At 29.6% G+C, this 23,557-nt stretch overlaps 2 protein-coding genes across 3 annotated transcripts; both read left to right on the top strand.

The window, feature by feature from the left end:
• The first annotated feature begins 520 nt into the window (after positions 1-520).
• Positions 521-10,049, top strand: LOC114418712 (transcription repressor KAN1-like). 2 transcript variants are annotated; one of them, XM_028384185.1, is made up of 7 exons: positions 522-1,101; positions 1,450-1,719; positions 1,950-2,026; positions 2,702-2,747; positions 3,069-3,213; positions 9,254-9,347; positions 9,427-10,049. In XM_028384185.1, exons 1-7 carry the CDS (start codon positions 933-935, stop codon positions 9,526-9,528), a joined length of 903 nt encoding a protein of 300 aa, XP_028239986.1. In that variant the 5' UTR covers positions 522-932; the 3' UTR covers positions 9,529-10,049. The 2 variants fall into 2 exon arrangements, with proteins under 2 accessions (XP_028239985.1, XP_028239986.1); XM_028384184.1 differs by having other exon boundaries at positions 521-1,719.
• Positions 10,050-15,827: 5,778 nt separating this feature from the next.
• LOC114417713 (beta-galactosidase 15-like) lies at positions 15,828-21,187 on the top strand. The gene is made up of 18 exons (XM_028382797.1): positions 15,828-16,012; positions 16,186-16,281; positions 16,376-16,488; positions 16,589-16,655; positions 16,761-16,853; positions 16,949-17,092; positions 17,401-17,489; positions 17,706-17,811; positions 17,922-18,009; positions 18,202-18,320; positions 18,410-18,571; positions 18,710-18,909; positions 19,210-19,316; positions 19,411-19,520; positions 19,825-20,064; positions 20,169-20,380; positions 20,481-20,760; positions 20,892-21,187. The coding sequence occupies exons 1-18, from the start codon at positions 15,842-15,844 to the stop codon at positions 21,033-21,035; spliced, it is 2,541 nt and encodes an 846-aa protein (XP_028238598.1). The 5' UTR covers positions 15,828-15,841; the 3' UTR covers positions 21,036-21,187.
• Positions 21,188-23,557: the final 2,370 nt, after the last annotated feature.

Genomic DNA, 23,557 nt, shown 5'->3' with positions numbered 1-23,557 from the left:
ACAAAGCCTAGCTAGCAAGTTAACTGACTTTGATCTCACATGAAGGCTATAAATTAAAAATTTCATACTCATTTGATATATTATTGTTCGAGAAATTAATTAGAGTTTTGGGTGATGATATGATGATGATGAGATACAGGTAGAAGTGACAGCAGAATGAACAGTAGAGTCCCTCTTTGATTAATCTCTTTAGCCTTTAATGTATCAATTTCCACCCCGTCGTCTTCGCAGAAAGAAAAATCAAACACAGCAAAACTTGTCCCAACTTTGCACTTTGCAGTTTTTGCGTGCATTGACTACGCAGAAAAGCAGAGTTAATTATATAGAAAAAGAATGAAAGGAATTGTTGGAGTGTCACTTTCCTATATATACTCTCAACTCAAGTTAGCCAAGAAAAACACTCTCATCTCTCTCTTTCTTTCCCATTCCCTTTATATATATATATATATATATATATATATATATATATATATATATATATATATATATATATATATATATATATATATTATTTTTTTTTCTTTTGTTTATATTATATGCACCACCACACATCTCTCTCTATGGTTTTGTGAAGCTGAGAAAGTGCCTTCTCTTTCAAAGAAGATATATTTCATATCCCCACTTTGCACCTCTTCAATTAATCACCTTAACTGATTAATATTCTAGCTGATCCTCTTTTTTTTTTTGTTTTTTTGCTTTAGGGATTTCTCTTTATATATATCAAATTTCAATCTATAGTGGAGGAATAAATATACACCCCCTCCCCCCACAAATTCTGAATTCTCCTTCTTGGTCTCTTAGGTTGAGAGTGGTTTTCTTTTCTTGTCTTGTTCCCTTTCATTTCAAGGTTGTTATAGCATATAGCATACTATATACTATAGCTTGAATTGAAATCATTTCTGGGAATATAGTAGCTAACTAAAGAAAAAAAAATGCCCCAGAATAAGATTTTCCAAGACCAACAACAATCATCGAATCCGATTCCTGATCTTTCCCTTCACATTAGCCTCCCAAACAGTGCTCCTTCTTCAATTTGCAGTGAAGGGGATTCACCCTTTGATGCTGAAGGCCTCAAATCACACAGTGATGGTTCAATCAAAGGTAGTAGTAGCCCTTATTATCACATAGACACACAACTTTCCTTAGCCAACCACACAAGTACTATTTCTACTCCCTCTGAGGCTGAAAGCACCTGGAGGAAGAGAAACTTTGTTAGGCTTTGTCATGGGGTTTCTCATGAGGGTCAAATAAGACTCATCAATGGAATCCCTCTCTACAGTAACCTTTCTTCTTTGGATAACACTAGTAGCACTATTAATATTCCCTCAATAGAGAGAAACCAATTACCCACCAACAAGTTTTCCTTTTCTTCTCTATATGCACTTCCACACCCTCCTTCAGCTCCTAATTATGGTAATAATAATGGTGTTGTTTTTGGGGGTGTAGCAGTAGAACCAATCTCAAGGTTTCGTGAGATGACCATGGAGAGTGCTCTAAGACCCCAACAAGTTCCGTACTTTGATTACCCACACCAGCAGCAGCATCAGTTTGGGAGTAGTAATATTGGAGCTTCTGATTTTTCGAATGGATTTGTGAGGTCGAGAATGTTTTCAAGGCAGCAAAGTAATAAGAGGAACATGAGGGCTCCAAGAATGCGTTGGACTAGTTCTCTTCACAATCGCTTTCTTCATGCTGTTGAGCTACTTGGTGGCCATGAAAGTGAATCTCTCTTCTCTTCTCTCCCTCTTTTGCATATGTGTGTGTGAGTTCAATAGTAGTGCGTTTGGAAAGTTGTCAAGAAGAAAAACAAAAACACGTTTGAGATGTGAAAAGTACAAGTATTAACTTCTTAAAATTACATCTAAGATGTAACCAAACTCATTATATATTACTTATGTAGTTTTACTATGTTTAATTTTGAACTCTTGTATTTGTTGGATATGTTGTAGGGGCTACTCCTAAGTCAGTTTTGGAGCTCATGGATGTCAAAGATCTAACACTAGCTCATGTCAAGAGTCATTTGCAGGTATATATGACTCACACACCTTACCTAGCTTGCTCTCATTTCTTATCCTCTTTTTCATTTCCATGTAAAAAAAATTAACAAAAAAGAAAAAAAAAACTCTATATTTCTCTTTCTTTCTCTATGTATGTGTTTTCTTTCTCTATGTATGTGTTTTGTTGTGCCTCTGGAATAGGGTAGTGTGTAGACTTTGTCCAAGGTCTATCTAAGAGGCACAGGAACCAAGGCATGCAGTGAATGAATGAATGATGAACAGTGGAAGTTGTTGTTTGATGCAAGAGGAACATGACAAGTTCTACTTTTCATGAGGGAGAGAGAAAGGGATAAAAAGATAGAAAGAGAAAGTAGGAAAAGTAGCCATCATTTCTCAATAATAGAGGCAATTACTTACCTTACCAAACATCATCAACCTCATGGTTATTAAACAAACAAACCCACGAAAAGAAGCATCAGATTTGATTATTTTTCTCTCCCTTTTTTATTCTCCCTTCAAAATCTTCTTCTTCATAGACAATTCAGATTTCCCATCTATCATTGTTGTTTTTCATTTTATATATATTTATATATATATATATATATATATATATATATATATATATATATATATATATATATATATATATTCATTTCTCTGTATTATATTTTTTTCATCTTATTTGTCTTTTTTGGTCACTGCAGATGTATCGGACTGTTAAGAACACTGACAAACCTGCAGCTTCTTCAGGTAATTCATATATAATGTAATCAGCTTCGCCTCTTGCAATATTTTACCTACTGCAATTTATACTAATTAATTCCTTGATCTCCGCTCCAAGTTTTTTTAACTTAATTTTTTGAATTCCTATATATGAAGATTCCCTAACACCCCTTTATGACTCAGACTCTCTTAATTTATCCATCAATTAAAGTTATAACATGTATGTAGTACAAAGTTAAAAAGGAAGATTGATTAATATAATTTCAAGTTTGAAGTATATATGTTTATAATGCTATGAATATGATTATGGATTATATTAATGCTTAATTATGTAATGCAATATAACAGATGGGGATGAGGATTTCATGTCCCTAACAGTACCAAATGATCAAAATAAGAATTTTTTACCCAATCAGAGAGGAACTCCAAATGCATCTATAGATAATGATATGGGCTACACTTCCAGCAATCTATGGGTTAATTCTTCTTCCAGGTAACCTCTTCTCTTTCTCTGATGTGTATGAATGTTTGGTGTCACTATCTGCATGGGTGCATGGTTGGATTCACTATCTATATCTATATAATTAAGAATACATATGTGTTGAGTTTAATAATTGAAGTTTGGGAAAATCTAAAATCCAATGTCCACACTTTTGTGAAACTCAAAAAGTGCTTCTTGCTGACAACTTTTGCTTTTCATTTATTTTCTCCACTTCTGCTTTCTTTCTTTCTTTTCTTTCTGAAGATCAAAGTAGCTATTCCTCATTTGGTGGATACCTCTTATTGATACAATGTCATTCAGCTTCTTTAAATGTATTGAAAGCAAATTTTCGTGAATCTAGATTAAATTTTAGTGGTTATGTGCAAATAAATATACAACGAGAGGAGCTATTCTCCACTGTTCAATATATACCTTTTATGGATTAACACTCCAATTTCAGGACAGCATATTTCTATGCTTTATACTTATTAAGTTTCTTACTTCCTTTGGCCACTATCATTGCATGTCTTAATGGACTTGCTTTGATCTCCATTCAATAACTAACATTATCTCACAGCACTATACCGTTATCCAATTAGGCTTTATTTCAATTCTTTCTTTTTTTTCACTGTGAAGTCGTACACATTTGGCATTTTAGCTTTATCAAAGATTGATGCTTAATTGCTACTAGTTTCTAATTCAAATTTTTTAGTCAACTAATACGACAAAAGAGGCTAGGATTCTTAGGTGTGGCAAACTCCTACTATAAGTACTAACCACCGAAAGGACATTTCTACGGAGAATTGGAATAGGTAGGGAAAAAATCTCTAGTGGAAGTGAAGGTACAAATACCACACAATTATGAAAATTTAGATTGTCATTGGGGTGTGATACAACACAATGTCCTTATAACTTCTTTTTCTATGGCTAAAAATGGCAAAGATTTCAGACACAGAAAATCAAGCAAATTATCTTGATAATATTGTGATATTTAAATAGGACATTCAAATGAGTATGCATTTTTGCATAGTAAACTTTAGCTTGTATGAGGTCACATAAAATCATATTATATATGTTCCATGACCATATTGATCACTTTTAGCTTCCCTAAGTCCTGATAATGGTGGTCCAGAATTGAGTTGGCTTCTGATCAGCTTTGACTCAGATGCAAAATTTTCTCGGTCCTCACGTCTGTACACTGCAAAAAAGTTCCTTCAAGTCAGAAAGACAGGCAGTGAGGTTGAATTCGTTGTTCCTCTTTTGCTAAGCAACTCATATATTTAGAAAAGAAATGCCAGTGCAAATTTTATGAGCCCTACTAAATAAGTTATGCCTGTCTCTTATTTAGTAAGAATCAGAAAAAATAATTATATAATGAGAATTTAATAAAACTTATAAAATTTATTTGACAATAAAAATATACTAGCCAAGTAATACATTATAATGCTTAATTTAATTGCTACATATAACTCATATATATAGAAGACAAATGTTATAAGTAAACTAGTCTTTTTTCATATACATTGTTTTTAACATTTAATTTTCTTGTTGTAATTCAGAAAAGTTTCTTAGCCATATTAAGTAGGCCTATTTTTTTTATATAGTGAGATATAGATAAAATTTATAAAAAAACGATAAAATACATATAAACTTTTTTCATAATAAAAATTGTGTTAGTAAGATCATATGTTAAGAAATATGTACTGTAGTAGCATTCTCATGTTCAAAGATGACTTATCAGATACCTCATTTTTACATTCACTTCCACCTGGGAGCAGGCCCATCATTAAACCGATTATAACAAATACATAGGTAAATTATTCATTATTTATTAAATAAAAAGACTAATTGTATATACGAAAGGAAGAAAAATGAATCTTAATAACATAAATTGTGTATACATGATTATGATTAAAAGTCACTCAATATTACATGATTACTTTTATATTTAGATCTCAATCATTCGTTTAAGATTTACATTTTACATGCAATAGTCAAGTTTAAAATATAAATCAATCATATGACTTTTTTAAAATAATCATATGATCTTTAATTTACTTTTAATCAATTAACTATTTATACTAATTATGTGTATACAATTAATTATATTTTCAACCTGTGTGCGTGAAATTTTTGGATTTTTCTTATTTAAATATAAAATACATAAAGGGCTCTTATTTAATAATTAATATATAATTCATTAGATTCATCGAACCTACAAGCCTTTTGTAGTGAAGTGTTCATAAGTTGACTTGAATCAACCAATTTCTCAAATCCCAGTCCAACTTAACTATAGTTTAAGTAATGATTGCTTTATATATATAAAAAGATTACCCCAGAATCAAACTAAATCGATATTGGATAAAATGTATAAATTCAAACGTTACACATAGTTAAGTTATATGTATTTTTAAAGTAAAAAAAGAAAAAACTAAATGATGTTTTATGATATGTATTCCAAAACAACATATCAATAAAAAAAAAAGTATATATTAGCTATCATATTAGACTAAGTGTACTAATTTAGATAGAGCTAGCTGACATAATTTATATCCTTAATATATTTAAAATAACTTTAATATAATATCATATTAGTCACACTAACCTGAAATGCAATTCAAACCCACCTGATAATTAAGCTACTAGCCAAGTTAGGTTATTGAACAGCATCGATCAGATATCTGCCCCTAGTAATATATATTGTAATAAGATTTGAATTGAGATTCTGAGAAATCTACTTTTATTTTATAGATTTAAGTACTTATTTTAGAGTATTTCAGAGAATAAATGAAACAAGATTTAAGTACTCACTTTTTTTTTGTTGCCTAAATATTGATAAATAAACTTAACCGTATGATTGGAACGCTTGAACGAATGAAACAACTAAGAATGGAAACAGATGGAACAAAAAGTTTTCAAAAATGACCGTCCCTATGTTTGGTGACTTGTCAAAAATTAAAGGAAAGGACAATGAAAAAGCAGTAGACTCACTGATTCTTTGATCCTTCTGATTTGGATGGAAAGTGACTAGCTAAGATGTTTTTATGTAAGTAAAATACACAGTCACCCTTATTTTTATACACTTTTTAAGGATATTTATGTTATATTGCACACACATTTTTTTTCTTTCTAAATTAGATGTGTAGTGATTTATGTTCTAGTTTTTGTTTAGTTTTATTTTTATGTTTTAGAAACTTTAATTTAATCTTTTATATTTTAAACTGAGTGAAAATAATTCTTTTAATCTTTTATTTTGAGACGTCATTTGAATTTTTTTTTATTAATTTAAGACATGAAAATTATTTCATTAAATTCAGTTGTATGAAAATTATAAAATTCACTTATCTGTGAATAAATACAGTAAAAAGTAAATCCAATTAACAACTTGAAAATTCTAATTTTAAATTTTTTTAATTGTTTATGATCTCATTTTTCATCATATTATGCTCCAGTTTCATAATTTTTATATAAGTGAATTTAATGAAATGATTTTCATATCTCAAATTAGTAAAAAAAATAAATTCAAAAATCACGTTCCAAAAGAAAGCAAACATTGTTTGAGAAAGAACATTTTGACTCCCTTTAAAAATATAAAACACTAAATTAGCTTTATTTTTTTGTGAAACACTAAATTAGCTTCTAAAACTTAAAGAATCAAATTGAATTTAAAAAATAAACTATAAAAGATCAAACATGTAATTTAGTCCATATATTTTCTTTCCTTTTACTTCTTATACAACCAAGTTTCAATATATGTAATTGAATAATTCATAAACTGAAGCGCTACAATCTAACAAATGATTCAAGAGAGGCTAAAAGATAAGTTTAGAAGGTTTCAATTGCTTCTCATGTTGTTTATTGAGGAAAAATGTTTATTTGTAAACTCAATTTAATTATGATAAGTGGGTAGTTTAAAATTGGAAAGCTAAGTCCGATGTTGTTTGCAATAATCGTTTATTTCATTAATAATCGATCATTGTATTTCAAAATATTGATTTTTGCTGCTTATAATTGATTATTGGATATAAATAATTGGTGAGGAATCAGCAAAATAAAAAATTTGACGAGGAGTGCTAAGAATTGATGAGAAGTGTAAGGAACATATCCTTCAACATATTTCTTTAAACAAACTCTCTCTAATTGGTTAAATTTTATAAAAAAATTACAAAATCAGAAGAATATTTATTGTACTTATATTTGACATTTTTATACAATTTAAAAATTCATTATAAGAATATTTAGTTACAAAATAGAATATCTTTGAAAATAAACAAAAATCACTCTTCCTCCACAATCTATTATATCCTCTATCCATATCACTACCTACTGTCCAATTGGTAAGACTTAATTAAACCATTCGTCTAAATAATTATATACACTATCTTCACATATACATATGATTTAGTAGGAGTTATGCTAAAATAATGTCGGAAAATATTTTTTTAATATTTCTCAAAACCTAATATACGTATTATACTTCTCAACATTTTAAAGAATATAAAAGTAATCCCTCAAAGAAAAGCCTCTAAATGAGATCAAAGGGAAGGTTCTTCCAGGGCTAGCTCAATAGTAAAAAAACTAACATGGAGTCACAAACATACGCATATGTTCTTAAATTCCTTTTAAAAACCTAGATTCCCTATTATTTGGTCTTAATTTTTACGCTGTTCCTCTTCGTTCGCCTTTTCCTGATTCTTTTTCTTCCCTTTTGCCTGATTAGTTGTGTCTGTGCAACATAACTTTTATCTTAAATACAAAGAAATACATCTTGAATCTATCCTTGAAATAAAATGTTGTAATGCGTTATGCGTGAACATAAAATAAAATGTACTCCTTATTCCAAAAAGATATCAGCTTAATCCTTTTTTGTAGAAAAAACTGCAGACGGCTTAATGTGAGTATAGTGTTTTGTATGATTACAATACAAAAAACATATACTGAAACAAATGCAGCTGTCAAATATTTTTTTTTCATGTATCTTATATTATTTTAATGTTGGTAAACCTAATTATAAGACCGGACTCATAATGTTTATTTTACTATATGAAGAATAGCTGCTTATAATCTTTTAAGTGAAAAAATTGTAATCAAAAGTCAAATATACTGACATTATAATTGTGTCAACTATTTGTATAATGTGTAACATTAGTTAATTTCTGCATTGTCACATTGTATTTATTCAAATTAGATCTTGGACGATTTTCACCATATTCCTTATTTTCTAACAAAAGGTCGCGTAGTACACGACCAAATAAGGTTTGTAGCATAAGAATCAATAATTATGCATTCACTTTCTCGTGAGTCACCACTTTCTATTTCTTCCTTTTCTTTTTCCTCTCTGCCTGCGCGTACTCTTCAAAATAAGGTGTCTGTGTTGATAACTACTCTATATATAGGAGCATCGATGATATGGCAGAGTACGTTATTTTAACATTACAATATACATTTCATTATTGTTGCATTTGATCAGGAGAGGGAAATGATACCATACGGTGTATTTTGTTTATGATAATATTTTATGCTCTTATTGATAATTATATAGACGTTATCATATATTCATTTTAGTTTTATTTTTTAAGATTTATATCAAAATGGTGAAAATAAATGAAAACAAAAAATCATCGTTTTTCCTCTGATTCATCCATGCACAGTTGCACTACGTATGCTTCACTCTTATATTATCGTTTCTCCCTATATAGCTACCTGAATTCCCAGATCAAGCTATTTAAATTTCTATTGTCTTATCTTATCCGTATGTGTGTTTTTCAATATAATAGGATTTTTGAACTTTGACCTCATGTAAACTATATACGTAAGTTTTTCTTACCGCACTTACTCAATCCCAGATACTTATGTATGTGTGCTTATCCTTGTACTTTTTTATTATTTTCCTTGGATTACATAGAGCTTACTATAATATTGGGTCAAATAACCAAAACGGTAATTAATGTGTCTCAAATAAAGATTATGTTCTAGTGCATGTGAGTGTCTGTGTATCTATCACATGGAACTTTCATTCATTCAAAACTTTGTTCCTTGAAATGATTAGCAGTAGAGGAGCACGGATTCAAGCTAATTCTCGAGATTTGGATGAGCTTAGTCCACAAGAAATCCTATCATCTCAGCATACTGGGAAACTTTCTGAGGTTGTGACCTAATCTTCACTACTGCTATATATTCAAATAGCTAGCTTATGAGTTGTATGAAAATAATTGCTTTGTGCAGGGTAGCAACTACATACAAACAAGAAGCTTCGACATGGATCAAAATCCAAGCTTGGAGTTCACCTTAGGGAGATCAAATTGGCACAACAATGAACATGCCTAATTTTAATTGGTTTACATATGATCACTTTATTGCTAGCCAAAATAGAAAAGATTAATATGCACAGGTATATAAATTAATATATAGGTAGTTCTTTTGTCAAGACAAAGATGTCTGCACTTTCCACAAATCTAAAAGCATCTCTGTATATTCTTTTTGGGCCAAAGCTTATTAGGTTGTGTTAGTCATTATATAAATGTTATAGTTAAAAGTAAAAGTTGAAGAAAGAAAGGAATCAGATGTATAATAAGGCCTTTGTTCCCTCTTTTTTTTTTTTTTTTCTTTCTTTTTCTCTCCTTTTCTCTAGAGGTTCCTACATATTTGTCCATATACAACTTTTTTTAGGCTCATTTTGATTCCTGAGTGATCATCAGTGTGTGTGAAAGCTTGATAGCTGTTATCTATCATTTGTATACTTTTGTTCCTTGATTTTATCCTTGACTTGTGCACAAGGGGATATCATCAAAGCTAAAAAGCAGTGATGGGTGTGAAAGATTTGAAGAATATATTAGTGAGTTTTCTTTCGTGTGTCTTTTGGCAAATCCTGATGAAAAAAGGTGTTTTGTGCTTAAAAATTCCAGATACATCGGCTATCATTGGAAAGATATCCACGTTACTTGATACTGTGATTTGCAAGTTTATGTTGTGATTGTGGGTTGCATTATGCCCCACTAATGAACCCCTTTTATTTGATATGATATTCCACTGACTATATGCTTTGATGGAAAAGCTAGCCAGTTGCAACAGCTGTAACCTTAAGTGAAGCATATTAATTCAAAAGGTTACAAATGAACTATATATATATTAGACATTTTGGTTGTTAGGGGTTTAGCCCCTCCATTTCATCCGCTATATATATAAAAAAAAGGCTTTATATTATATCTTTGTATTTTGTTGAATTAATTGAGATGGAGAAATAAAAGTAGGGTTGTTATTTTGTAATTTGAAGGCCATAGGATTAAATCTTTAAAAGGACAGAACTTAGAATTTAATTATTACTCTGTAATTAAGTATAAATTCTTTTACGCTATAAACTAATTATACAAGCCAATAATTTAGTGTACATGTCATTTCAGTTTATAAGTAAATGATAATATAAAATATTTTATATTTTAAGAATACTTAAAGTTTATAACTTTGTGATATTTTATGTGTTTTTTAACATTTTCAATTAATAAATTAAAATTTTATTTTGGCAATAAGTGTTAATTAAATATAGGTATACAAGTGACATGTGTTTTTTAAACAAAATGTTTAGGATTTGAATACTAATATTTGACGTTTGGATATGAAATAAATTATATTAAAAAAAAAATATTCATCTTCTATATGTTTACAGTTTTTACAGTTTATGACAAAAATTAATTACTATTTCATGAGTTATTTGATGTGAATATAATAATCTTTAAAAAAAATATAGATACTGACTAAAGAATTATTATATAAAGATAAATGATAGATATTCAATTAAAAATGAAAATAAGTAATCAATTGTTATTTTAATTAGAGAATGATCCTAAGCATGTAAAGGATTGAATTAAAAGTTGTCTTATTTTAGAAGCAGCCACTTGCAAGAGTAAGATTGTGTGCATCTTCTATCTTCACTTGATGGGAAGCATCGTGCACTTGGTCTCTCTTTCATTTTGTAATATTAATTGAAAATGGCCGGCATACCAATTTATCATAGTGTTTCATTTTTAGGGATAGTACTGAAAATCGTATAACATTGGCCAACTTTGGTTCAAGTGAGAATGACAATAAACAAGCATGCAATGTTACATCAATGATAAAAACATTAATTGGGTAGAATGTGTCGTCAGCAGCACTATTTTGGCATGATGATGATGTGAACACAATTGGAGATGCGAAAGGGACTGATGGCTTGGCCATAGCCATAAATCCATATTGATCTAACTTACTGTGGGGCAAATGAATCATTGAAGATCACATATCAGGACACATTTTAGTAGTTCAATTGGTCCATACGTTAATTAAATATTGTTTGCTATAGTTTTGTTTTATCCTATTTTCAGTAAGTTCGGTAAAATTTATTCCTTGAAATAAGGGTTTATTTTAATAAAATAAGTTATTTTTAGATTTTTAGTATGTTTATCTAAATTTTTTTCTGTTTAAAAAAATAATTTTTTTTGTTTATTTTAAGAAATAAATAATATCTATTTCTTAAGAAAAAATGATTATATAAAAAATACTTATTATAAAATTATTTTTAAAAAATTTAAACAAATTCATCCTTTATTTGATCACGGTATTATTGTACTGTAGTTATTACTTTGTTGGAATATGAGCACTTTTGGAAGCCATACATTTCCCCCCTTTCCTATTTTAATATTCTTTTTATATGTATATTCCAACATAAGCCAACCTAAAAGCCCTTCTTTAGATTTGCCAGAAAAAAATTATCTAGTATTAATATTTATGAAAATTTTATAGTAACTAAGATATTTTTTCCCTTGGTAATTAGGGTTTGAACCCTGTTGATGAAGGAAAACAATCATTTTAATTTTTTTGTAGAGTCCCTAATTTTTCTTTTTCAATGTGTCATGTCAAAATTTATTTTATGTACGTCTAAAAATATGTTGAGTTGATCCTGAATATACTTGTGTACGCAATAGTATAAACTATTTGATTTTCAAATAATGGAACTAATGGAGTAAGATCTTAGAGTTAGAAGTAAACAATCTTGTTTAACTTATTTTTTTATATAAAAAAACGTTAGTAATTTAACCTTTTAATGCAAGAACTTTTTTTGTGGTTACTTTTTGTGCAAAAAATTGTCTTTTCTTTACTATTACTATTTTTTTGGGTCATCTGTTTCTTTCTCAAAATACAAACTATTAATTTTTACGGTTTATCATCTGTCATACAGTCGTGATTCTATTCAGAGTTCAACCAAAAAGAAAATTCTTAAAAATATTTGGTATTTCTTTGGCTGAGGGCCATTTGCTTTGTCTAATACGTTTCGTGGGCCCAGAGCAATAAATGGACGTATCTGTACGCATTAACAGATCTCTTTCACAATTTCATTTTACATAAATAAATCCACCAAGTTTTCTTCTGACCAATCTAAAAATGATCCACCTCATAAAAGTTTTTTTAATATACACGTTAAAATGGGGTGAAAAGTTGTTCATAAAGTGGAGAAGAGAGAGAACACCCATGCAAATTATCGTTACATACTCCATCTAGGAAGTTTTAATTTTTCGGTTGAGAGGAAGAGACATTTGCAATAAGAAAATGAAAAATGCTAGTAATATACTTTTTAATTGCATTTTATATAATTTTTAGTTGTAATTTTATAATTTCCGATATTTTTTTATATAAAAAAAGTGTGTTATAATTGAAAAATATGTGTTAAAGAATATGTTATTAAAGACTTCTCAAAAGAAAAAGAAGAGGCCTGAAAGACAGATCATAGTTATGGCGCCCCCAGTTGATTGTGCTTCAGTGCATTTATCTTTTTCCATTTTTTTAATGCATATGTCTTTTTATGTACCAATAGTATTCATGATCATGGACTCTTGATCTTATGTCAATAAATGAATATTATAGTAAATAATGGAGAACATTAGCACACTGTAAAACAAAGTTGCATATCTATTACAAATTGCATTTTATATATGAACTATTAAGCTTATTCTAAAAATAAAATAAAAATCCTCTTACAAATATAGTTAAGACTTTGGCGAACGGGAATGCCATTTTTTTTTCTTTCTAAAATAAAGCTAATACAATTTTGGATATCCTTTTGCATAGTATAATATCTGTTTTACAATACAAAGAAAAAAGAACAAGGCAACACTTTGAAAGTAAACAATCTTTTAATGCTGTTTGAGCATACATTATTTCCTCTTAATATAATATTTGAAAGTTTAATACATTACTAAGAAAAATGGACCAATATAATTCTTCTTGGACTAGGCACCTTCAAAGAGCCCAAATCAAATATGCATATTTTAATACTAGCCCAAATCAAATATGGAAAAATATTTTAAAAATAATAAGATATAGAGTTATCAGTTATGTGATTCCTTTACTAGGATTTTTTTAGTACTTAATATTTATTTTAAGCTTTTAGTTTAATTTCGTTTATTTTCATATTTTTATTTCACACTCCTCTCTATCTCTCTCTTATTTTTCTTATTTCTCTCTCGTGTATAAAGTATATTTCCTCTTAACTCAAATAAAAATAATAATAATATACACATTAATTAAAAAATTGTTGATATTATTTAATTTTTAAATCTCATTTAAAAAATTATTAAAATTACCCTTCATTATAACCTAATAGTAAATAAAAAAATCATTAAAAATAAAATCATAATTAAATCATATTTTAAAAATTACCCTATTATTTGAAAATTAATAGAAAGAGGCTCTGACGGATTCTTCGAAGTGTAAGCCTTGTGGGTAAATACGCCTAATTTGAGTGCTTCTTTGAGCCTGTGTGATCTCACATGGTTGAAGCATTCTCGCAAAACAACGTGACCCTAAGTGGTCTCCCTATGATTTTACATAGTGAGAGTAACCTGACATACTCATGTTGTGGTGTGTCTTGTTATGTACTCCTAACCGCCTTAGGATGGTTTTTCATTGACATGATACCATATTGCTTATAGGTTTGAGTCTTAGCATAACTGTTGCATACGGTTGGTAATTGTTTATTATGAAATTGATGTGTTATTATGTCTTGATCGGAGTGTGTGATTCATATGTAATGTGATTGATGATTGAAAAGTGAATTTTAAACGACAAAATGGTGGAATTACATGAGTTATGTTTAAGTAAGTTGTATCTCATTTATATGATATGCATATCTAGTTGTCTTGCTTTTCTATTAGTTAGGAACGTGATAACTCACTCCCTGTGTTTTGTGTTTGGATCCTGTGATGATCTTGAACTTTGTGTTCAGGGGAGTAGATGACTAGGTGAATTACTTTAAGGAACTTTGTGTTGAAGGACGTTGAGACATAATGCTCTGATAGGGAGTGACATTTGAATATATGTTTCTATATTAATTGTATAAAGTCTTAGGCGGCCTTTTTTGAGTTGAGATGACTTTATTATTTATCTAGACAAGTTTAAATATGATGTTAAAGAAAGTGAATGCAAGCCTTTTACACTGTTGAAAGGATTTTATTTAAATATGTTTTAAAAACTTTTAATTAATTATTATTTCTTTTCCTTTTATTAGTACACATATGTATGGATAGAGGGTGTTAAATCTTTCTTTCTAAATTATTTTATCACTAGATCTATTTTTAAATTTAGTTTATTATTATTTTTAAATTAAATTACTAATACTTAAAAATAATATTATAACATGGATTTCTAAGTTATTGATTATAAATATAAAATATGTTATGCATTTTATTTATTATAAATTTTAATTATGATATCATTTATAAAAATTAAAGTCAATCATTTATTTCCAAATTTTTTTTTGAGTTATAAAGCATTCGTACCGCTGGTTTTGTTAATCTTGTGCATTTGTTTCTTGGGTTTTGTTTTATTTTCTCCAGACCTGTGCATGCACCAAAAATATTAAAAATAAAGATAGAGATAATTAAAAAAAAAACCCATACCCCATACACCACCCCCAAAAGGAAAAGGTTATCTACAATTTTCAAATCTTATTAATGGAGTCGACAAATATATCTCTAAGATTATACAAATCTTATTATTAAAACGAATAGATAAGTTGGAAGGATAGGAGATGAACCCGCGAAAAGACGGAGCAGAAGACAATCCCCATGGATAAATATCAGATACAAGGTTAGTTAATTTGAATCAGTTTTATTCGTATATCTCAAATAAAGTAACTCTTAAAACATAGTTTAATTTTAATATGACTTAAAAGTAATTCATAATTATTGACCATGTTTAGGTAAGTTTTTTTATAGTATTAATTAATTTGAAAAATGTAAAAATGACTTTAAAAAAGATTATTATAAAAATTAACGATTTTTAATAATATAGTAATTTTTCAATTGAATATTGATGAGAAGGTTGACTATTGTAATATTTAATTAAAAAAGAAAGAAAAATGCATTTCTATCTTTTTAATCATTTTATACGATATAGGATATGCCTCCAAAATCTTTTCTGTGAATAAATGATAAGTCTCCAAATCTTTTGTTTGGGCTAGAAATAATCTCTTAACATATTATTATCTTATGGTTGAACTGCCACTTATCTTTAACCGTTTAATTTTATTATAAATAGAACATGAAACATAGATCATACTCACATCGATTCTTCTTCATAGTGGGTGATTTCTTTGTGACTTTGTGTTGCAATGACGGGGCGAAAGTGTTCTCTGAGTGCAATGTTTCTGCTATGTTTGAGTTTGATTAGCATAGCAATCAATGCTCTTGAGGTTTCATATGATGAAAGGGCACTTACAATTGATGGCAAAAGAAGAATTTTATTCTCTGGTTCCATTCATTATCCTCGCAGCACTCCTGAAGTAAGCTACTATATTTTTTTGATATTACTTTTGCTAGTTTTTTTTTATTTTTTATCCTAAAACCCAATGATTAGTACTGCGCATTTGAGTTTGTATTATTGTTATCATCATTTTTTTTATTAAATTAAATGTATTTAATTTGTTATTTATTTTCTGTAATATTTATTTGACAGATGTGGCCATATTTGATTCGTAAAGCAAAAGAAGGTGGACTTGATGTAATTGAAACATATGTTTTTTGGAATGCCCACGAACCTCAGCGTCGTCAGGTTTCTCATTGGGACAAAAATTTTCGGTTAAATATATGTCTTGGTTTTGTGACTAAAAATTTATTTTACTTTATTTTACCCTTAAATTTTGCAGTATGATTTTTCCGAAAATCTAGATCTTGTTAGATTCATTCGAACCATTCAAAAGGAAGGGCTTTATGCGATGATTCGAATTGGTCCATATATAAGCAGCGAATGGAACTACGGGTAAATATAATATATCTCTAACAACATTATTAATTACATACAATTTATATATTTTTTAAATTCAAATAAATAATTATTTTTATTTCCTATATATCATCAGAGGTCTCCCAGTTTGGTTGCACAATATTCCCAACATGGAATTTAGGACACATAATCGTGCATTTATGGTAAGTCTTTTCATTTATTTATTTTTTTGTGAATAACTAAGTTTTTTTGACATGTTTAAAGTTCTTTTCCTCCTGTTTTCCTAAATTAATCCTACATGAATATAGGAGGAGATGAAAACCTTCACCAGAAAGATAGTGGACATGATGCAGGATGAGACACTATTTGCCGTACAAGGAGGACCCATTATTATTGCTCAGGTTTTAATTTTTCCAAGCGTTTCCTAGTTAATTATATATGTATAACTTACATATTCTAATTCTTTTACTTTATATTTATTTCATACACAAAAAAGATCGAGAATGAGTATGGAAATGTTATGCATGCATATGGTAACAATGGAACACAATATCTCAAATGGTGCGCTCAATTAGCTGACTCTTTTGAAACTGGTGTGCCTTGGGTCATGTCTCAACAAAGCAATGCTCCTCAATTCATGGTAATAAACAAATAGCTTATACGAATTAATATTATTTAAGTAAATTTTACAATTTATTTTTATATTTTTCTCTATCCTTGGTATATTCATATTACATATCTTATTTTACGCTTTCTTATATTTTTTTAGAAACTGTTGTAAAAATTTATTTTGAAATAGTATTATTTGTATATAAATATTATAATTTAATATTGATCTATACGATCAGTGGTAAAAAAAATCTTTACTTGTAGCTTTTATTTTTTTAATAATTTGTAGCTTTGTGTTTTGGTGACTACCTAATTAGTTGTTTTTTCTTCTAAAATTAGATTGACTCGTGTGACGGTTATTATTGTGATCAATTCCAACCTAATGACAATCACAAACCCAAAATATGGACTGAGAATTGGACTGGCGGGTTAGTTATTCATTTCAAATATTTTTATTTTTTATATTAATTTTTAAATTTAATGTTGCCATATTATTGTATCATCACTGAACGCAAAAGTTCTATATTGTTATTAATGATGCCATGCCACGTTAAGTTTGACAATTTGTTTGCTATTAGCGTGTCAAATATATAAATAAAATTCTCAAATTTCAATCTAAATTTAACTTTTGTTTTCCCATTTAGGTATAAGAATTGGGGTACGCAAAATCCTCATAGACCCGCTGAAGATGTAGCTTATGCAGTTGCAAGGTTTTTCCAATTTGGTGGCACATTTCAAAATTATTATATGGTAATTTTTTGGCTTCACTGTATATAAAAAATTTGCTTCACTATATATATAATTTGAATTTAAAAATACTGTAGTTTTATCAATGTTGACACTTTATTTGTTTATTTCAGTACCATGGTGGTACCAACTTTAAACGAACTGCCGGAGGCCCATATGTCACTACTTCGTATGACTATGACGCTCCTTTGGATGAATATGGTAAATCATATAGTTAATTGTTTAATATGTTTTTCTTTTGAGGAATTAACATACTTTAACATACTCCTAACATGTTATGTGGCTTCCATAAAATGATACTGTGCTATAGTAATCACCTTGTCAGGACATTTTTTTTCCTTCTTATTTTTAAGATTAGGCAATTTATTTTTAGTGCATGTTTTTTTTTATAAGGTAATTTAAATCAACCAAAGTGGGGACATCTTAGACAACTTCATAACCTTCTAAAGTCAAAAGAGAATATCTTAACTCAAGGTTCCTCACAACATACAGATTATGGAAACATGGTTACAGTAAGTTTATGTCTCTCAACTGTTTCTCTGTCTTAGTCTCCATATATATTAATTTGAGTTTTTAAGTAATGCAAACCATATTTTGATAGGCCACGGTGTACACTTATGATGGAAAATCAACTTGCTTCATTGGAAATGCACATCAATCAAAGGATGCTACAATTAATTTTCGAAACAATGAATACACCATTCCTGCCTGGTCTGTTTCTATTCTTCCAAACTGTTCTTCAGAAGCTTATAACACTGCAAAGGTGATGAGAATAATCCTCAAAATTGTTATTATAATAAAAAAAATCCTTTTCTTTTATTACATGGCCAATCAAACTTTAGACAGAAAATGTTACTGACACTCCTCTTTAATTAATACTATTTACATAATTTCAAATCAGGTCAATACTCAGACAACTATAATGGTCAAGAAGGACAATGAAGACTTAGAATATGCCTTGAGATGGCAATGGAGGCAAGAGCCGTTTGTCCAAATGAAAGATGGACAAATTACAGGCATCATTGACCTGACTGCTCCCAAACTCCTGGATCAAAAGGTTGTCACAAATGATTTTAGTGATTACTTATGGTACATCACCAGGTAATAATTTTCTATGCATGTCCTTTTTAATTAATTCAAAGTTGAGTAATGTTAAGTTCTCTTATTAATTATATCTTCCTACAAATCCTCCTACTACATTTTATGATAAGTATTAAATGAAAAGTAAAGCAATTTATAGTCTTGGAAGTATAAAACATATTTAAAACTTACAATGAAAAGTAGGAGCAGGATATTGTAGGAGGATTAAGAATTTTTCTTCAAAATTTTGTTATCTATTGTGGTGCATCAATTTGCACACATACCTACTAACTTTCATGAGAAAATTAATAATTTCCCCAGCATTGACATCAAAGGAGATGATGACCCTAGTTGGACCAAAGAATTTAGGCTAAGAGTGCACACCAGTGGGCATGTACTCCATGTATTTGTCAATGGAAAACATGTTGGTAAGTTTTGACAGCAAAACATCTTAACCACTTATCCCTTTATTATAGGTGACAATGATTTTAAATTTCACGCACCCATTCTTTTTCCTCACAGGTACCCAACATGCTAAAAATGGACAATTCAAGTTTGTTCACGAGTCCAAGATCAAATTGACTACTGGGAAGAATGAGATAAGTCTACTTAGTACCACCGTTGGATTACCCGTAAGTGTAACATATTCTATGCTTTGCACATTTCGATAATTCAAGACATTATTAAACGTTGTAAAATTGCAGTCTGTAAATTATGTTGTTTGAAATTCCGAAGACCTTTGCAGGCATATGACAGCCTTGATATTAATTGTGACAAAACAAATCACATTTATCAATAATTTTCTATACTAAAGTTTCAGAAATCTTCCTAATCGGCCATGATTGCAATTGCAATTTAGAACCTTAGATTAGATTTACATTGTTGGTCTTGATATTTGATTCTGTAAGCTAATTTTGCTTCTATATATTTACTCAGAACTATGGTCCTTTCTTTGACAACATCGAGGTCGGTGTTCTTGGTCCGGTTCAGTTGGTGGCAGCAGTTGGTGATTATGATTATGATGATGACGAGATAGTCAAAGATCTCAGCAAAAATCAATGGAGTTATAAAGTTGGACTGCATGGGGAGCATGAGATGCATTACAGCTATGAGAATAGCCTCAAAACATGGTATACAGATGCTGTTCCAACCGATAGAATTTTAGTTTGGTATAAGGTAAAATTACTAATTGTTGCTTTAACTTATTCAAATTGCTTTGCATCAACAATTTCTAAGATCAAACTAATTAACTACCAATTGATTAATGTGTTTCTTTTTAGACCACATTCAAAAGTCCCATTGGAGATGATCCTGTTGTGGTTGATTTGAGTGGATTAGGAAAGGGTCATGCTTGGGTAAACGGTAACAGCATTGGTAGGTATTGGTCAAGCTACCTTGCAGATGAGAATGGTTGCTCTCCAAAATGTGATTATCGTGGTCCATACACTTCTAACAAGTGCCTGTCAATGTGTGCACAACCTTCTCAAAGATGGTAATCAAATCAATTTCTTCACCAAATTAATTTTAGAATTGTGTTATTTTGGTATAAAAACTCATTAGCATTTTATATTTTGTTGTATTACAATAATTAGGTACCATGTTCCACGCTCATTTCTTCGTGACGATGATCAAAACACATTGGTCTTGTTTGAGGAATTGGGAGGCCAGCCCTATTATGTCAACTTTCTCACAGTAACTGTTGGGAAAGTTTGTGCAAATGCCTATGAAGGGAATACGTTGGAATTAGCATGCAACAAAAATCAAGTCATCTCTGAAATTAAATTTGCTAGCTTCGGCTTACCAAAGGGTGAATGTGGATCTTTTCAGAAGGGAAATTGTGAATCTTCGGAGGCTTTATCGGCCATCAAAGCGGTAATGTGTCATGCCATGCCTTTAAATTTCTTCTAGGTTCCATTAGGTAAAATGGTACCTAAAAGAATGATAAAGAAATGCCTAATACTACTAGTTTTTTTGTTGACATTTTTTTTCTCTTCTCTTTGCAGCAATGCATTGGCAAGGATAAATGTTCTATTCAAGTTTCTGAGAGAGCACTTGGACCTACCAGGTGTAGAGTTGCTGAAGATAGAAGATTAGCAGTTGAGGCAGTTTGTGATATACGAGTAAGCGGCGAAGGGAGGAAACACTAGATTTTATTATGTGCTTTGGGAAATCATTTAGGACTTTAGTTTCTTTTATTCTATAGTTTTCATTTTTGTTTTGAGTTGTAATGGTTTTGACATAGAAAAACCTCTTTAGATGTTTGTTTTCGGTTCACAATTAGGCTAGGATGATAGATGAATTTTCCTCCTTTACATTGAGTGATATGTATAGTTTTACTTTTGGTATAATATTAGTTACTGATTTTTATACTAGCTTACGATTGAGAAAACTACTTTGGCCTTAAATGATTCAGATGAAAAATATTCATGCATCATTGTAGCTCCAAGCTTTTCACAGACCAAATCATCTAAGTCATACGATTGAGTCATCAATTAACTTGTTTTACAAGCATGGTCAACTAAAGAGACAAAACAAAATAGTAGTAAATAATCAGTTAAATGTGAGATAAAAAAGAACAAGAAAAAAGAAATTACATCCTCGGGAAGGCAATTCCTGCAATATCAGCAAACAAATGCAGGAGGGACCTCATAGAGCCTAAGATCATTAACTGTAACTTTTCACTTCAGATGAATTTGCAGTCATCACGCCATTGATCCCCCCCCCCCCCCCAAATAAAAAAAACAATCATGAAGTTGAGCACCTTCTAACATGAAACATTGCCTGACAGTCTCGATTTTCATCATCTGATGGATAGAGCAACTTTGCTGCTATGACTGGAATCCTAACCATTTTGCATTTTCTTTTTCAAGGCCTCATCTAAGTTGCTGCTTGACAGTGAAAGAACCTGATTCGGGAGTAACTTCACTCCAGAATTTTTCATAATTGCAAATCTAGGTTTAATCCTTTCCTCTAAACTGTATCCAAAATATTGAGGGAACTTAACCAGATCAGATTTTGGGTAACCTGAATCAAATTTTCTGTCAGCTGAAAGTATACAAGGCTCCATATCATGAAATCATGGTCCCAATTTCTTCCAAAGTGTATCCCCTCTCTAAGAAAAATGCTGTTATAGGCTTTAGGTTGGCCTCAATGCTAAGACCAAAATTCTGTGGGCATCTGAATAGAAGAGTCCCAACATCAACCCCCCAAGAACGGAAGTACTCAGCTATCTTGTATTTGTATCCATATAAGGAGGTTACTTTGGAGTTAAAAAGAGAAGGCTATCGTGTGAATTCCAAATAAACAACAATGGATGTCAATATAGTTTACTATTTTTTATGCTTATAAGGCATGTAAGTTTATTTTTCTTTTTCTTTATTTTATACTTACTTTTCTTTATTATCATATTATTAGTATTTAGTATTAATTAATTTTATCGGTGACTAATCTTTATTGGTCTGGGAACCTAATTGATAATCTTGAATAAGATTCTCTTTTTCTAATTACATTTTTTCATTCACAAAACTTGAAATCAAAACCTTATAAATAAATTGAGTTCAATACCACTGAAATCAAAGACGAATTCGAAAACATTTGAAAGGGAGATAGATTTTTTTTTCTTTTATAATAGTTTAAATGTCACACTTTTAATAAATATTTTTTTCATTTCTTTTATTATTTTTGCATATAAAATTGAAACTAATTTTTATATTAAATGATAATAACCTTATTTGTTATCATAATAACAACAAATACATTACTAATTTTACAATAATTATCACTTTAATCATTACAATAAAACAACAAACACAACTAATTTTATATAATTTTATATTAATATTAACCATTATTATTAAAACAACATACAATATTTATTTTATATAATTTTATACTAATTAACTTTTATATTTCACTTCTACTCCATATGGAACTTCACCTCACATTATACTTCTAAGGCATGTAAGTTTATTTTTTTTTCATTTTATACTTATTTTTCTTTATTATAATATTATTAGTATCTAGTATTAATTGGTTTTATCGGTGACTAATCTCTAGGAATCTAATTGATAATCTTTAGTGAGATTTTCTTCTTCCAATTACATTTTTCCATCTACAAAACTTGAAATCAAGACCTTACTTAAGGGAATTTGGCACTCCACCTTAATCCAAAACCTTAAGGCTCATGTTTATGGGTCTTCTCTTCAGTTATATGTGTTCAACTTTTTCACTTATACTCGAGGTGAGATTTCACTTGATACTTGTACTTCAACACACTAGGCATGTAAGAAAAAAATCCCATAGTGTGTGAAATGCTTGAATAGAATGAGGAAAAAGGATATTCCTTGTGATAGTGTGATAGAAAGATGAAGTACAAGGAAAATGGTGGGTGGTTGAATTGAGGAGAAAGTCTTCATCTTCATAGGTTTGAGTTAGTTACTATGATATGGAAAAGTGAAAAAATAAAAAGGTTTATTAATTTATTGTATCACTGCATTGTGCCAACAAGAGACAATGGACATAAATAGAATCACCGGAGATAAGGTATGGTAGATGTTGCAGATAAGATACAGAGTTATCAGTTATGTGATTCCTTTACTAGGATTTTTTTTAGTACTTAATGTTGGAAATTTTCAATAAACCTTATAAAATACCAAATGAGCACCAAAAC

Source organism: Glycine soja, chromosome 7, assembly GCF_004193775.1.
Source record: "Glycine soja cultivar W05 chromosome 7, ASM419377v2, whole genome shotgun sequence".
In the NCBI taxonomy this organism is placed as follows: domain Eukaryota; kingdom Viridiplantae; phylum Streptophyta; class Magnoliopsida; order Fabales; family Fabaceae; genus Glycine; species Glycine soja.
The sequence above is the reverse complement of the archived record's forward strand: the minus strand, read 5'-3'. Positions and strand labels throughout refer to the sequence as shown.